Source organism: Branchiostoma lanceolatum, chromosome 16 (genome assembly GCF_035083965.1).
Source record: "Branchiostoma lanceolatum isolate klBraLanc5 chromosome 16, klBraLanc5.hap2, whole genome shotgun sequence".
NCBI classification, from domain to species: domain Eukaryota; kingdom Metazoa; phylum Chordata; class Leptocardii; order Amphioxiformes; family Branchiostomatidae; genus Branchiostoma; species Branchiostoma lanceolatum.
Window position 1 is genome coordinate 15,966,513 of NC_089737.1, and position 17,377 is coordinate 15,983,889.

General features: G+C 42.1%; 3 protein-coding genes across 3 annotated transcripts in view; 1 reads left to right on the forward strand and 2 right to left on the reverse strand.

Annotated features, from left to right (window-relative positions):
• LOC136421526 (small subunit processome component 20 homolog) overlaps window positions 1-17,377 on the forward strand; it is a 62,658-nt gene that overhangs the window by 24,057 nt on the left and 21,224 nt on the right. Inside the window, exons 6-13 of the mRNA XM_066408853.1 lie at window positions 13,358-13,435; window positions 13,926-14,134; window positions 14,373-14,504; window positions 14,949-15,034; window positions 15,623-15,734; window positions 16,157-16,313; window positions 16,640-16,867; window positions 17,152-17,228. Coding sequence (XP_066264950.1) covers window positions 13,358-13,435; window positions 13,926-14,134; window positions 14,373-14,504; window positions 14,949-15,034; window positions 15,623-15,734; window positions 16,157-16,313; window positions 16,640-16,867; window positions 17,152-17,228 — 1,079 coding nt within the window. The remainder of the gene's footprint in view (window positions 1-13,357; window positions 13,436-13,925; window positions 14,135-14,372; window positions 14,505-14,948; window positions 15,035-15,622; window positions 15,735-16,156; window positions 16,314-16,639; window positions 16,868-17,151; window positions 17,229-17,377) is intronic.
• On the reverse strand, window positions 155-11,776 carry LOC136422118 (uncharacterized). Its single transcript, XM_066409767.1, has 3 exons — window positions 10,982-11,776; window positions 8,366-8,494; window positions 155-306 (listed from the first exon to the last, which is right to left on the reverse strand). Exons 1-3 carry the CDS (start codon window positions 11,316-11,318, stop codon window positions 155-157), a joined length of 618 nt encoding a protein of 205 aa, XP_066265864.1. The 5' UTR covers window positions 11,319-11,776.
• On the reverse strand, window positions 4,560-7,994 carry LOC136422120 (tripartite motif-containing protein 2-like). The gene is made up of 2 exons (XM_066409768.1): window positions 7,871-7,994; window positions 4,560-6,991 (listed from the first exon to the last, which is right to left on the reverse strand). The coding sequence occupies exon 2, from the start codon at window positions 6,984-6,986 to the stop codon at window positions 4,560-4,562; it is 2,427 nt and encodes an 808-aa protein (XP_066265865.1). The 5' UTR covers window positions 6,987-6,991; window positions 7,871-7,994.

The following is a 17,377-nucleotide window of genomic DNA, read 5'->3' on the forward strand; positions in this document are numbered from 1 at the left end:
GTTAGTAACAAACTTTTATGTAGCTCCTGCCCTTATAATGATAGCAATGGATGAGTCTACTTTATTGTAATAATAATCAATTACAAGTTACATTTAATGATGATTACTGTTTCTTTGCTTCCGTTTAACTGGACTAAGTATGTTAACTCCTTTTCTACATTTTCTTCCATTCCTTACGTTTTCGAGAAGCCTTAGAACGTTTTCCTTTGCCCTCTTCTTCATCAGGCTGTTTTGAACTCTGACCTTCAGCTGACCCCGAAATTGTTGGATCGTTGGTAGCTGCAGGAACCGCAACATCCTCATTGTCTGTGATGTAAAGAGGAAACATTACAAAATTAAGTTAATGGAAATAAAATTATAATTATAATTACTGTAGTAGTAGTAGTAGTATCCAGATTATACTTAAAGCAACACAGTATCTGGTAGTAACATCAAGGTCACAACCACCTCCTGCATGTCCCCAAGGTAACAGAAGCTGGCCTCCACGTCTACATTGTAGCTATAGGTAGTAATTCAATTGCAGCATTCATTTTTTTTCATCAATGTGCAGGCTGGAGAGTCGGACTCAAGTCGCATTTTTGTCTTGTGTGGAAATCCACTCCCTGTGAGTTACGCAATATAATGCTCAGGTCATACTGGTGTATAGTTCATGTGAGTTTGTTTTGGTAATTTCTGACTGTAAGAGTCGAATATATTGTATACAGCATACAATGTATGCTAGCTATGTTGCGTCAAGTATAAGTGAACATCCTTTTATCACAGTGACGACTGCAAACCTCTTTTTGATGCATTACATGTAATTCACTTTATCATCACGGTAGCAAAATTTCACGGTGTAAGGAAAATGGACATTTTCACTGAACTTTAACTTCACGTACCGGTAACAGATGTGTGAAGAAATCAGCCATGAATAGTTACAACAGGTTTTTCACTGTGATGATAAGTTCATGGTACAGACTGAGGTGACCATGCAAAACAGTGAACATAAAGTTACAGTGAAAGAAACAAGAATTACAGTTATGTACATTGTATAACATTTTACATTTTACATTAAGTTTTTTAATTCAGAGCCTCAGGCAATGCTGAGATTTCCAATAACCTGCTCAGTGGGGCTTCATTTGCAAATCAGTTGCACGTCAAGGAAAACTTATCGAACTACATTGTATTTTTTTGAAATCGTTGCCACTTTCAGTCGCCAAGAGGTCGTGGTCCAGTGAGATGGGGTTTCTTGCAGAAAAGCCAATGCTTGTGTGATCTATATATTGAGCACCACATTTTTTCCAATGGGTTTCAAATGTAGTAAAGTTCTCTTTAATAGCAAGTCCTTGTACACATATGTGCATTTAAGCTACCAACATTTTTTTTAGAAATAGATTAAAAGTATGAAGTTGTTCAATATATACTGCATCTGTATTACTGGTATTATCTGTATTAGGCCTATAGCTAGGTGTCACAATAATTGAGGTTGTCCATTAATTGAATATGGATTAATATAAAGAATTTCTACTCACTGCTTGAAGCCGTGGCCCCCTGTAGTTCCTCCACAATAGCCTGTGACGGGTTCCTCACGCCGATGGCCAGGTTCATGTTCACCGCCCTCCCCTCCGCCGCGAACTCCGGCAGGAACATCTCCACTTGCACATCAGATGCATTCTCCACCTTTATGTGCTCATGAATGGTGACCGAATTTATACTAGGGTGGCCGGCTGGTGAGATTGGTACCTGACTTTTTTCACCTTCTACAGATGCATTGTTGTTACTGTTCCCAGCTGTACCTGGCAGTGTGTGGATTATTCCTTCCTCTGTATCAATTGCTTCTTGCTCTCTGTTGTCATTTCCGGAATCCATGTCTTCTGGTTCTTTGCTGCTTTTACCACTTTGGATTCTAAATGCAGGAGAGGTGCTTTAGGAAAAGCCGATGTCTGTGCGAAAACATCAACTTCTGCTTTTTTACTGATCTCTCTGGGTGGGGTCCAAGCTTTGTGCGCATGTGCAGTTCTGATTGATGTAAAAACACCCCCTTTGTCTGAGATGTACCCGTAGCTCAAACTATCCCCTCCATTAACATATCGGTGGAGGGGGTAGCCAAACAGCTCTCTAGTCTTAATCTAGATCGGCTGAAATTTTCAAAACTGTGAAGAATTCTTCAGAAACTGTAAGCTGGCGTCTATGAAAGTGAAAGGTGTGGCAGGTTTCTCTCATCTGACTCACTCCCGTCTGGGCTAGGTCAGAGGTAACGCCAGATGCGCTGTGCTTATTGGTCAGGTGTGAACATGTTACAAGGCGCATAAAATAACCTTTTCCTGTACTTAATTCCGTCTCACACTAAATCCAGTGTTGCTGTTCACCTTTCCCTCTGCGGCTTTACTGATACAATATTGACATTTTGTAAGCTTGCAGTGTGGTGTTGCTCGAGGGTTTGTCAATATTGACCTTTACGTTTAAACCAATCCTAGAATCCACAGTCTTGTACCTAAAGGTTAGTCTTCTTTTGTATCCCTCGCACATCAGTTGCATTACATACATTAAATCCATTAGACAATTCCTCTGTTGCCTCTTAAAGGTGTGCGTTAGGGTTTCACCCGAGGCAGAAGCAGGTTTTCTGTCAGAGTGAGTTGCCATTATGCTTGGGGGCATCAAATGCAAACATGCCTGAGCTGCCTACACATGAGGTCACGTCAGGTCAACCAGCAACATGTTGGAACAGTCAGGCCCCGATCTCCCACCTCATTTTAATTTCCTGTCAGAGTGAGTTGCTGTTATGCTTGGGGGCATCGAATTCAAAAATGCCCGAGCTGACTACACAAAAGGTCATGTCAGGTCAACGAGCAACATGCCATGAAAAGAGGCCTGCAGGCCGACTTGAGTTTGTTATGAACATTTAACAAAGGTTCATCGACAAACAAGCATGTAGGACTAGTCAGGCCCTGACCTTTCAACTCATTGTTATCTTGCCAAGCCACTGTAATTTCCTGTTTCTCACTCACTCACTCACTCACTCATGACCCATGACCTCCGTGGTCGTAGGGGTGTCATGACAGCCATCCTGTTTCTCAAGATTTAAAAAAAAACAATCCTCAAGTTGATGTTACATGAAAACAGAGTCTGAGGGAAAAGTCTGTACCTTTTTTTTTGGTACACTCAATTTCTGGTACTGACTATCGTCAGGTGCAAGTCTTCCTCCCAGCCTTTTGTTTTGACCTTCTGCCTGTGCCACCAGTGACACTGAAATTCAACATGATGATCACTTACTGTTCAGATGACATTTGTGTATCCCAGTAACATTTGGCCCCAGAGCGAGTCAGGTCACCACCCAGTGCAGCAACATGTACATATCACCACTTCTTACACACTTATTTATACATTTGTTGTTGCACCAGTTATGTTTATCTTTTTTTCTCGGATTTTTCGTTTTCACCACCACCACCACCTGCTGCAGCTGGGCGTGACCCTGACAATGCACCCTCGAGCTCGTGGGGCTTTGCTGAGTATTGTGTAGATGTAGATGTAGATGTATCGATTCTGCCCAGATTTCACCACTGTGGTGTCACTATGATGATATCAGTCTAAACTGCAAATGATCCAGTGTTTGAAGTTGTTGGAATTGAGAAGCAAATTAAAAAGTTCCCATTCATATCAAACACCTGAACGTGCATTGGATGATAGCAGACACCCTGTGGTGTTGGATTATTCTTTTCAGCTGACACAGATTTCTTTTTTCTTCTTTTTTCATACAACCTTTGGTGATCTTTCCTTGTCTATAAAGAAAGAGAACTGGGACATTCAGCTTGTGGCCATATCTTCTTTGTACATTATCTTCTATATTAGATACAGTCATAATGTTGTATAATTACCCTAGCCTGTTACATGTACATTACGCTAATGAAAAGATATAACTTAAAACAAAGTTATCAAGCATCACCATGATTTTAATGCAGTAATGTTACACATACATTACATTGCTAAGGAAATGTATACGCCCAATATCAGCTATTGCTGCCTGGGATGTCTAGTATTGCCTATTGCAATTTGATAGAATAATGAAAATAATGAAAAAATATCTGACTCAACAAAGGTTATCAAGCATCACCATGATTTTAATGCAGCCATCATAGAGTACAAGCATGTGCTTAACCAAAGTTAACCAAATAACAGCAGAACAATAAAAAGTTGTCTGTTCTTTATCGGTCAGTTAATGACATAACTGCAAGTATTAAAAATAACACACCTCAGCTCAGCAGGTAAATTTGTACATTGTTTGCTTCAGTGACTGGTTATTATCATTTAATGGAATAAACTTTGTCAATTTGAGCCTACCGCATATATCTATTAAATGCAAGCATTGTTGCAAGCTACCTAAATGTTACTGTAGCAAAGATTACAAAACTATTATTTCATATTTGCAGTGCAAAGTTCCACTCTAAATAGCTGTGTGTATAAAAACAAATCTTTAAAACTCCAGATTACATGGTTCGTAATGCTTAATCTAATCTGTAATAGTTCACAGCAAAGTTTGATGATATTTCTCCTCAAACATAGGGAAAAACTTCCCCACATTATTACATGTATCTGTACTTCCTGATACAGTTGTCTTCAGTATCAGTAACAAACACATGTCCATCCTCTGTCACAGCCAACCCGTGGGGCCGTCTCAGTTTGTCCCCATCACTGCTAATGGTGGCCACCCAGGTGCCATCTGGGCCGAACACCTGAAGCTTCCTGCCATGTTCTACACCACTTATACGAGACTTATCTCCGAGGTTTGCCAGAACTATGTTCCCCCTGCTGTCAGCTGACACCCCTTGAGGAGCCCACATGCCCTGTGGCTGTTTGCCCTTCTGACCAAACTTCTGTTTGAAGTTCAGATTCTTGTCAAACACCTGAACACGGTGATTGTCTTTATCTGACACAATGATGTTGTCTTCTTTATCCACACAGACAAAACTTGGCTTGATAAACTGCCCCTCCCCCTGTCCCTTCCCTCCCACCTGTTTCACCAGTGTCCCGGCTACCTCAAACAGGAAGATGCTGTGTTTGTCTAAATCAGCTACAACAACCCTCCCATCCCTCTGGACTGCCAGACCATAGGGGTTTGTGCTATATTTACCCAGAGGAAATTTCTTTATAAGTTTTCCTGATGGGGAAAATTTCTTGATCACTTCCTTGCCAGTTTCCACCACTATGGTGCCATCAGTCAGAACTGTTAGTGAATAAGCATTTGCAGTTGTTGTAAATGAGTCACAAAAGTTCCCATTCAGATCAAACACCTGAACACGCTTGTTGTAAGTATCAGCCACATACAGCCTGTCCCCCCTGACTGCTACATCTACAGGCTTGTTAAACTGCCCCTGCTGGCTGCCCTTCTGCCCAAACCTCAGTACAGGGTTGTTGCTGCCCACATCTACAGTGAGAGGGGAACACAGGTTACCCCCTCCCCCTGTAGCCCCACCCCCTCTCCCTGTAGTACGACCACCTTCCCTTTTAAAAATAACTCTTCCCCCAACCACAACCCTTGTAGCCCCATCCCCTCCCCCTGTAGTCACCCCCACCACATGCTTCCCTGATGTTTGTGGCCTCCAGACTGCCTCAAATACCCCTTCGCTGGTCTCTGTGGTGTCTAATGTAGCGTGCTGCCCCCCAGGGGAGGTGACTGTGACCAGAGGTGTTCCCTGAACTTGGCCTTCCTGTGGTCTAAAGATGACCGTAGTTGGCAGACTTTCTACAGGGAACCCTTTGAGTACAGGGTTGTTGCTGCCCACATCTACAGTGAGAGGGAAACACAGGTTACCCCCTCCCCCTGTAGCCCCACCCCCTCCCCCTGTAGCCCCACCCCCTCCCCCTGTAGCCCCTCCCCATGTAGCCCCACCCCCTCCCCCTGTGATGCCTGCCTTAACCAATGATAGAGACCCTGGGGTACATGTTAAAATTTCTAAGTTGGGCTGAAATGATATATCCTTGTCCAGTGCTCTATGGGAGATTTTGGTCGCTGTTAAACTCTTTAGCCTATTTTGTAGCTGCTGCCTGAGTGTAAGAATTTCAACGGGGTTACTTCGAGCTAGAACATCTGTACAGAACTGAAGTCCTTCTTCTGTGGATCTTAAAGTCTTTTCCAAACCTGCTTTGTCCTTCAGCAGAGGCTCCTTCTGGTCCTGTTCCATCCTGTCCAGTTTGACTGTGACCTTTTGCTCTGCCTCATCCAGTTTTGCTCTCAGCTGTGTGAAATATTCCTGTATTTTCGTCCTCTGTAATTCACAGTTTGTTGTGATGCTTGTAAGCTTGTCACCAACAGCTTCTGTAGTTTTCTTCAGAGCTTCAGCTGTATCCAGGGTTTGCCCCACTAATGTCTGTAGTTCAGCATTGTACTTCTGTGCGACCTTACCGACCTCCTGTGGGTCGTGGTCTGGCCCCGGTCGGTGTTCATCCACAGTGCAGGCTTGGCACACGAGCTTGGCACAGGGTAGACAGTAGAACGTCATGCGCTGGTCGGTGTGCTTGGGGCAGTACTGGGTTGGGGTGTACTTCTGCCTGCTGCTGGGGTTCTTCAGGTCATCCAGGGTGATGATGTAATGGTCCTTCAGTGCGGGTATGTTTCCGTGAGCTGTTATACAGTTCTTACACAGCTGACGACGACAGTCCGCGCATGTTCCCTCTACCCAGCTGACTCCTGACTTACACGCCTGACAGTGGTTGTGAGTTTCCTCACTCTTCTGCAGGGCCCTGAAGTCCAACAGGTTGTTGATGTAGAAGTTTACAGGCAGACTGGTGACATCTTGTCCCTGTAGACTCACCTGGTGCCAACAGGTAGGACAGGTGAACTGGATCTTCCCCTTCTGCCACCGTAACAGTTCCAGACACCCGGCACAGAAGGTGTGAAGACATGGCAGGACTCTGGGGTTGTCAAAGTTGTCTTTGCAGACGGGACAAGTCAGGGACTTTTCATCAAACTCCTCTCGAGGCACATTTTCAGCAGCTTCTGTCAGTGGCATTGCTCCTGTAAGGATGAAGAATTAGACATTGATTTATTACCTTTGCCGCAATAGTTTCATGTGCATGTGTTTACATTGTTTGTACTGTCTGTCTGTCTGTCTGTCTGTCTGTTTGTGAACAGCAGAGCTTGAGAAGTTTTCAATCATGGATATTTATGATATTTGAAATGTTGGTAGATGTTGGCAAAATGCAGAAATTATTAGATTATCGACCTCGTGGTTATCTATGGTACTGCAGTAGGACTTCAGGTTTTGATATCTCCTGTTTTGAACATGCTACGGTCCTGATAATTGTGGTGATAAATGCATGTAGCCTATGTGCTCAGTGTGATACTTGTAGGGATTGGACATCATTTGTATAATCAATGGGAAAATGTTACAAAGCTTTCTGACGAAAGATGTCTGCAACACGTGATTTGAATTTATATAAGTCATGCTAAAAGAGACTTCTTTGCATATTTGTGGTCTCATTTTAGTGAGTTACATTTATGAGCAAAGCTGCAGAAATTTCTTGGTAAATGATAGAAACTTCACATTTCTGTCATTTATGCTTAGTTATATATATGTACATTGTAAAAGTAACCATTTTAGGAAATGTTATTTCCATAGTTGCTATTTATTGTAATAATATTGCTAATAAGATAGATTGAAGGTGTTGGGTCCTTGATTCTTAAATATATCTCCTAAATGTTTTTAAGAGAAATGAAAAGAACAGATGTTAGTTTTGAGTCTCTAGAAAATTGTTCAATTGGAAATGAATAACCACCAAGGGAGATAGAGAAAACTGGTTGTCAGATCTTCAGTCATTGGTGCCCCAACGGTCAAATACATTTTGTAATATTATTAGACTGTGATGGATGTAATGAGATGAAAAGCCAATGTACCTTCCACAGAGGCTGTTGCTCCATACTGGCTTGTTGAATCTTTACTGTCTTCAGACTTACATGTAGAGTCTGACAGGTCTTTGAAGGGAGCTTTGCTGGAAGGAAAACCTGGGTCGTCTGGTTTTTCATCTAGAACTTCCCTCAGACCTGTATCAAAACAAAATTAAGCTTGTCATCACATGGAGAAATCTCTACAGGAGCTGTAGATTGAATGCATTTTGATACATGACATTTTTACTTATAATAAGTTTTGCATTTAAGGGCCTGTAACCATCACATGAAAGTCCTGGGGCCTGGTATATAATGTTATCTTCAGTTGTTAGTAACAAACTTTTATGTAGCTCCTGCCCTTATAATGATAGCAATGGATGAGTCTACTTTATTGTAATAATAATCAATTACAAGTTACATTTAATGATGATTGCTGTTTCTTTGCTTCCGTTTAACTGGACTAAGTATGTTAACTCCTTTTCTACATTTTCTTTCATTCCTTACGTTTTCGAGAAGCCTTAGAACGTTTTCCTTTGCCCTCTTCTTCATCAGGCTGTTTTGAACTCTGACCTTCAGCTGACCCCGAAATTGTTGGATCGTTGGTAGCTGCAGGAACCGCAACATCCTCATTGTCTGTGATGTAAAGAGGGAACATTACAAAATTAAGTTAATGGAAATAAAATCGTAATTATAATTACTGTAGTAGTAGTAGTAGTATCCAGATTATACTTAAAGCAACACAGTATCTGGTAGTAACATCAAGGTCACAACCACCTCCTGCATGTCCCCAAGGTAACAGAAGCTGGCCTCCACGTCTACATTGTAGCTATAGGTAGTAATTGCAGCATTAATTTTTTTTCATCAATGTGCAGGCTGGAGAGTCGGACTCAAGTCGCATTTTTGTCTTGTGTGGAAATCCACTCCCTGTGAGTTACGCAATATAATGCTCAGGTCATACTGGTGTATAGTTCATGTGAGTTTGTTTTGGTAATTTCTGACTGTAAGAGTCGAATATATTGTATACAGCATACAATGTATGCTAGCTATGTTGCGTCGAGTATCATAAGTAAACATCCTTTTGTCACAGCAAACCTCTTTTTGATACATTTACATGTAATTCACTTTTATATCTTCACGGTAACAAAATTTCACGGTGTAAGGAAAATGGACATTTTCACTGAACTTTAACTTCACGTAACAGATGTGTGAAGAAATCAGCCATGAATAGTTACAACTGTTACAGGTTTTTCACTGTGATGATAAGTTCATGGTACAGACTGAGGTGACCATGAAAACAGTGAACATAAAAGTTACAGTGAAAGAAACAAGAATTGTAGGTATGTACATTGTATAACATTTTAAATTAAGGTTTTTAATTCAGAGCCTCAGGCAATGCTGAGATTTGCAATAACCTGCTCAGTGGGGCTTCATTTGCAAATCAGTTGCACGTCAAGGAAAACTTATCAAACTACATTGTATTTTTTTGAAATCATTGCCACTTTCAGTCGCCAAGAGGTCGTGGTCCAGTGAGATGGGGTTTCTTGCAGAAAAGCCAATGCTTGTGTGATCTATATATTGAGCACCACATTTTTTCCAATGGGTTTCAAATGTAGTAAAGTTCTCATCATTTATTAGCAAGTCCTTGTACACGTATGTGCATTTAAGCTACCAACATTTTTTTTAGAAATAGATTAAAAGTATGAAGTTGTTCAATATATACTGCAAAAGATTGGTTGCCCCCCGAAGCTCCTGGAAATGATCGTGTCCTTTCATGACGGCATGCAGGGTTCAGTGCAGTTTGACGGCTCTTCCTCAGATTCATTCCCTATGAAGAACGGCGTGAAACAAGGGTGCGTATTGGCACCGACGCTCTTCGGCATCTTTTTCTCGCTACTGTTGTCCTACGCCTTCAGCCAGTCAGAGGATGGTGTATATCTCCACACCAGAAGCAACGGTAATCTGTTTAATCTTGCACGCCTAAGGGCCAAAACCAAGGTGTGGAAAGTTCTTGTAAGAGAAATGCTTTTTGCAGACAACGCTGCGCTTGCAGCCGCTTTACAACGACTAGTCAGCTGCCTTGCAGATGCATGTAAAGAGTTTGGCCTCACAATCAGTCTCAAAAAGACCAACATTATGGGACAGGACGTCAGCAGCATCCCCAACATCTCCATTGGTGACTACACCCTTGAGGTGGTGGAAGACTTCACATACCTAGGGTCAACCATATCGCGTAACCTGTCTCTGGATGGCGAACTAAATAAGCGGATCGGCAAGGCATCAACAGTCATGGCTCGATTGGCAAAGAGAGTATGGGACAACTCCATGCTTACAACAAACACAAAGATGCAAGTTTACCAGGCATGTGTGCTGAGCACACTGCTCTACGGCAGCGAAACCTGGACCTTGTATTCCCGCCAGGAGCGCAGACTCAACTCCTTTCATCTGCGCAACCTCAGAAGGATCCTGGGCATCAGTTGGAAGGACCACGTCACCAACAAGAGTGTCCTGACCACGGCAGGAATACCCACCATGTTTGCCTTACTAACCAAACGGCGTTTACGGTGGCTTGGCCATGTGTGCCGAATGCAGGACCGTCGATTGCCCAAGGACTTGTTATACGGCGAACTTGCCACCGGTTCCAGGCCAGCAGGAAGGCCTATGCTCCGCTTTAAAGACATCTGCAAACGTGACATGAAGGCAGGAAACATGAATCCATCAAAACTGGAAGAGGCTGCTGCAGACCGTACCAGTTGGAAAGCAGCTGTCAAAGCGAGTATTCACACACACGAGAGGAAGAGGGAGGAGAAATGGGAAGCGAGGAGGGTGCGCCGACGACAGACGGAGTCGTCAACACACACGAGGCCAGGAGAGGGATACATATGCAGAAACTGCAAACGAGTCTGTCTCTCCAAGATTGGACTGTACAGCCACAGCAGACGCTGCGGACAACCCACAGACTGACCAGGATGCGACGCCATAGTCTTGCGAGACTGACGGCTGCCAACAACTGCATCTGTATTACTGGTATTATCTGTATTAGGCCTATAGCTAGGTGTCACAATAATTGAGGTTGTCCATTAATTGAATATCTCTGGATTAATATAAAGAATTTCTACTCACTGCTTGAAGCCGTGGCCCCCTGTAGTTCCTCCACAATAGCCTGTGACGGGTTCCTCACGCCGATGGCCAGGTTCATGTTCACCGCCCTCCCCTCCGCCGCGAACTCCGGCAGGAACGTCTCCACTTGCACATCAGATGCATTCTCCACCTTTATGTGCTCATGAATGGTGACCGAATTTATACTAGGGTGGCCGGCTGGTGAGATTGGTACCTGACTTTTTTCACCTTCTACAGATGCATTGTTGTTACTGTTCCCAGCTGTACCTGGCAGTGTGTGGATTGTTCCTTCCTCTGTATCAATTGCTTCTTGCTCTCCGTTGTCATTTTCGGCATCCATGTCTTCTGCTTCTTTGCTGCTTTTATCATGGATTTTAGATGCAGTACACTTCTCAGGAGAGGTGCCTTACGGAAAGCCGATGTCTGCACGAAAACATCAACTACTGCTTTTTTACTGATCTCTCTGTGTGGGGTCCAAGCTTTGTGCGCATGTGTAGTTCTGATTCGCCAAAAATAATTACTCAAGCAACTGGATAAGATTTTGAAACAGACTGTTTCAAAATCTTATCCAGTTGCTTGAGTAATTATTTTTGGCGTATCTTATTACCTGGATGTCTAACCTTCATCAATGTAGTTCTGATTGTTGTAAAAACACACCCTTTGTCTGAGATGTAATGGAGTTAGCCCATGGCCATGATCTCACTCAGGCAACCAAACACCAAACACAGTATGGTGCATTGTCAAGACTTCAAAAATTAGCCTAGCTGATCCCATATGGTAATATGTTTACCAGCTCTATTTTTCTCTGGTTTAGACTCGAAGGAAAGGGGTGGGTTCAAAGTTAATATGGATGATCTCATTTCCCCTTCTACCACATAATGTAGTCCCTGCAAACAGAAGAGAATTTACAGTATGCACAAGCTTAAGTGTGTGTGTGGCCCTGAGTGGCACTGTCATGGGCAACCAGAAACACGTCACCTGCTCCTGGCACGGCGCCCAGACTCGGGCCAATGTTGAGGCTTGGTACAGAAGATGTTGACAGTCTGTCTATAATCCACTTTCAGTGTTCTCACCAGGATTTTTTCACAGCATAGGGGCATCTTTGTGCGGCAAAGCCGCCTGGCAAGCGCTACAGGTGTGAGGATGAGGCAGGAATATTTTAGGGGGGGGGGGTCCGAGGCATCATGCCCCTCAAAATTTTGAACTTTTAAACTCTCAAAGACACTATTTCCTGCATTTTGAGGGCTAAAGTTTGTGAAATAAAGCCAAAGTTTTTTACTTTTGAATCAAAACAATAGAAACCCCCCTCACGCTGGTTGAAACACAGCGTAGGGGCCAAAATCACAGCTTAGGGGATCCAAATCACAGCGTAGGGGCCCCCTACGCTCAAATGCCCTGGCGAGAACCCTGACTTTGTAAGAGAACACAGCATAACAAATTGGAGCCAGAGCTTCCAAGTTAGTCAAAGGCAAATACAGTAAAAGTCTCTTTCGTCCTCTCCATAAATAGCCCAAAAATTGTGGAGAAGACAAAAGAGATCAGCGCTTACATGTATGATAGAGGAGAAATTTTAGGGCCTAGTATAATTCTTATGCTTTTTTCCTCCTCCTGCACGTTTTATCTGTCATTGTTTATCATTTTTCGCATTAGAAACTTTCTTGTTATGCAATTAAAATAAACAAAACAAACAAATAAACAGACTAACACCGGTCTGTAGTAATGGCTTTGAGCTACCTATTTTCTTGATTAAAGTATGCACCCCAATTAAAGTACGCACCCCTGATTTGGGGCTAGTTCCAGACAAATTTGCAGGACTGAAATGTAAAGTCAAAAACCCCAAATAAAGTACGCACCCCTTCTCCACTGATCTTGAACAAATTTTGAACAGGATAAATTCAAATTTATGGTGTTCCTTCTATTATCTCCAGGTCATTTTTCTTATATCAAGGACTTCTACATAATGCCATTCCTTAGATTCATAAAAGATTCTCTTGCTTTCTCCGCCAGCTTGTCTCTGCAAACTTGAGAATTGCCTACGATAAGTTACAAACTTTGCAAATTGGCAGGTATTGAGCCATGCATTGTTGCATCGCAGCTGGGTTCCTGGTTTGATTAAGCAAGGGTTTGAGGTCCTTTTCCAATTTGTCCTGGCAATATCCCTAAATAAAGTACGCACCCTGACTTTAGCAATGATCTGTGGTGCCTTTTAAATTTTGAAATATTTAAAAAGTGCGTACTTTATTCGAGGCAATACGGTAATAGTCCCATGTACAGCTTGCACTTACCAACTCTTAGATATACAGATTCAGCAATGTATTGTTACTTCAATCATTTGATTCACGATGTTGAGAATAACAGACAGCTCCCCCTGTCCCTCAGGTGCAGAACAGCAGCTACTCTCGACAGCAGGTGTTCTACTTCTTCAGGAGGGTCTTCGTCATGAACATGTTCGAAAAGGTCAGTTTAGAAAACTTCTCGGCTTCTTTTGAATTAGGTCAGTCACCAATTCAGTTTGTTGGTTCTTGGATTTAAAAAAAAGAAAAATTATACTGAGCTAGAAGATCAATATGAAAACAGAGTCTGAAGGGAAAGTCTGTACCCTGTCTGTACAAAGAATGGACACATGGGTACCTTGTAATTTCTTTGCCTATGCAGGATTTTCTAACTGAATGTTACAAGTGATATTCTGAATGAAGACCAGGTGTTGAACATTTTTGTCACACTGGGCTAAGTACAGGTCACAACGAAACATGTCCAAAGTCAACAGATACAAGGTACACAAGCGAAAATACCATGATTGTAAAAAATTCAACTATACTCAGTCATTTTGTGAGATGGGGGACCATAACTTTACAGGAAGAAATTCCGTAACTGTAATCTTATCTTAGCTTGAAGACTGTATTTATTCATTTTTACAAAATCAATCTTAAAATTTGTGTCCTTACAGGATGTTCTGCCAGCCTTCCTGCAGTACTGCACCTGCGTGTGTGAGTCAGGTGAGACAGGTGAGGCTGACACAGGTGAAACATGTGAGGCAGGTGTGCTGCAGGTGCTGACTCAGCTGGTTCTGCTGAAGAGACCGCCACCTGACACCGGTGCGGCCCTACCTGGCTGGGACAGGTACCCACTAGACTTCAAGGAACTGAATAGGAAAAGGTAAAATTTCAAGAAATAATTTTTTTCAAGAAATAAGGTAAAGATCTGAAATTCAGGTCTTGTGTACTACATTGTTGTAAAATGAATGTACCAGTTTCTTTGGTGGGAAGACTGGTCCATATCAGAAACTTGAAACACTTTGTGCTGAGCATTTATCTTTTTAAGGAAAATTTAAGATGATTTGATTCAAAGCAATAGGAATATCTCAATGATGAGTTACTTTCTGATGTTTCTGCAGCAAAAGAAAAAGTCAGAGTTCCGCCAGCCTGCAGAAACCAGTACAGCTGATCCTGAACCAGCTGGAAACAGCACCAGATCAGGGGAACATGTGGAGGCTGTGGGCGGCTCTTACATGTCTGCCTCATGTCAGGTAGGGACATGTACATTCTGTATGTCTGTGATGTACATAAAAGTACCTAGAATATACATATTTATTTATTTATTTCTGTATTCTTTTACTAGGTTAGCTCCCTTATTGGCTTGGCACTGATTTTCAGGGAGGCCCTAGGTACACATATACAAACAATACACTGATATTTACATAACATATTTGTGCGCCATTACAAAATCGTATCCATACTCATAGTCCATATCATGCCAGGTCTTAAGTATTGCTAAGTACATGTTGTACATGTATGTACAATTGTAAGTGAACCTGTCCCAGCTGGAGACAGTACTAGACAAGGGGAACATGTGGAGTCATTTGTGTGCCTCATGTTTGTCTGTCTTCTTTGTCATGACGAGCTCTTCAGTGAGCTAAACTGGATTGAAATCATTTTTCACTGTATGGTTCTGTATGTTTGTTTCCCCCCAGGGTGTCTGATAAGGACCACCTGTTTGAGCAGCTACAGAGGCTAACCCACCAGCTCCAAGGAGCGGCAAAGTCCAGCCCACAGTCAGGTAGGTGGTCAAGTTCCTAGTTCCAATGCAAACACCCTTATGTGAACAAGCAGAATAGACCACAATGATTACTGTAATGTACTATGGGCTGCTCACTATTTGTTCTGACCCACTTATAAATATGAATGCTCTGTTTTGTTTTACCTTCTCCCTGCTGCCAAACACTATAACCAATGCAAATTTAGTGCCAAACCATACCTAGACATTCTGTAGGGTAAAGCTATGTATACGAAGAGGCACCATTCATATATGATGATACTATTTAATCTAAGTTCTATCTGCAATAACTCTTGGGAATATCAAGTTCATAAACAACTTGATTCTTCATTTTTTATGCTGTAAAACTTTCTATCCCCAGATTCCTGGCTAGACGTTGTATCCACTGTGTCTCGAGCATGATATTGGAATGTGAAGCCCATCCCTCTCATTCCACTGCCTTTTACAGTGTGAATTGCCTTTCCCAAGGACACAACGTCTAGCCAAGGACGCCAGGAATTGAACCTGTGACCTTTCATTTTTGCGTCTGCTAGCCTGGCCACATAGCCATTTGATGCCACTGTTAACGCTGTAAAACTTTTTCCTTTCCAGAAGAGAAGTTTCTGTACCTGCTGTCCCAGGCTGTGTTTGCCCTCCTGCGCCACTGCCCACCCCAGCAGGGTCTCACACCGCAGTTGTCTGGTCTCCTACTGGAGTTACTCAGGTCAGTTTACAACAAAGAAATAGTGTTGGTCATAACAGAAAGTTTTGATATTGTTGATTTCTTATTTTGTATCCTGACTTGATGTTGACATATAACCTTGCAAAGGGGGACTTGGAAATCAGTTGTCAAACTTAAAGGATCCTTAAAATTTATATTATTATTAGATAAATAGAATGATAATGAATACTAAATTAACACAAGACTTATAGTACATCATAATCAAGCAAATTCTGTTCATACAATGATTATAGTGCATGTCGAGCTGAAATCTGTAGTGCGGGCAAAGAACAGAGTACTGATAGGCTGCTGTATTTTCATAAAAGTTGACCATGATGACCAAGAAAACTGCAGCATGACCTCTAAAACATGCTCATTTTTGCTCCACAAACAAATTAAATCAACCTCTCCATCTTTTCCCCCAGGACGTATCCCAGCAGCCCGTCTGTTCTGTGGGCAGCAGATATTTTCTTCACCTCAGCAAGACAGGAGGAGACGTCTGGCTTGGAGCTCCTTAAGGAGAACGTCTTAGAAGACGTCTTTCCACACCTGCAGCCCAACCTGTCCAACCCTGCAGGGAAGGTAATATAAAGAGATACACTTAGACATCCTTTTAATAGAAATTTTAAGACATCCAGCTATATTGTTTTGAGCTTATACTAGCAATGCTGTGCATAGAAGGACCCATGCTTAAGAGCAAAGCATCTTATGATAACATTCATTGGTTTTACTATATTCTGGGAAGGATCTGATAAAATGTTCTGTTTAATGATGCATTTTTGACTTCTATTTACAAAGATTTCAAACAAATCTTTACGATCATCATTCGGGGAAACCATGCTTTCTTACGTGACTTTTGCACATTTCTTCTTGTTCATTTAATATAATACTCTTTCCTCTCCATCCAGGTGAGACTACTGACTTTAAGAGTCCTCAGCAACTTTAAGGTCGAGCTTCCGGAACTTGAGTTAGGTGAGGAGGAGTTCCAAGACGCGAGGGAATCCGTCTTTAAGACATGCTTACAGGCGGAAGAAACTCCGGCCACCGTTCAGCAGTACAGGGAGAAGCTCATGTACCTGAACAGACTGGACTTCGACACGGTCAGGAGATGTGTGCCTAAGGGGCCTTATCAACAGGTAGGAACTGTAGTGTCCTTGGGGGCCTTCTCAAGGATATTTTTTTTTTATTCATGAAAAATGTGAACATCAAAATAAATATTATATTTTGTGTTTTACTCTTTTTTGAGAAAAGTGATAGAATTTGATATTTTGATATTATCCTGATGCCCTTTCAAGCAGTCATTACTTTTTCCAAATCATTTCTTAGTTCTATAGATATAATGGCAACAGAATTAGCGGTTATAAAAATGACAGTTCGTTACATGTGTACACTTTTATTGTGTACCTTCCCCCCTCTCCAGGTTGCTCTGAGGTGTCTGATTGGTCAGCTGTATGTCAACATGAAGTTGCTATGGAAACCTGTCACGGACCTTATCAAGTAGGTACCATGACACTGACAATAACGGAAGGGGCTTCTCAGAGTTCCATCATATCGCAGTTATATCTCAATAAACTCCCGTCATTTCTGGTGTAACAATTGAGATCTAAGAAATTCAAAAGGTAAATTATTCAGACTGTTGACAAAAG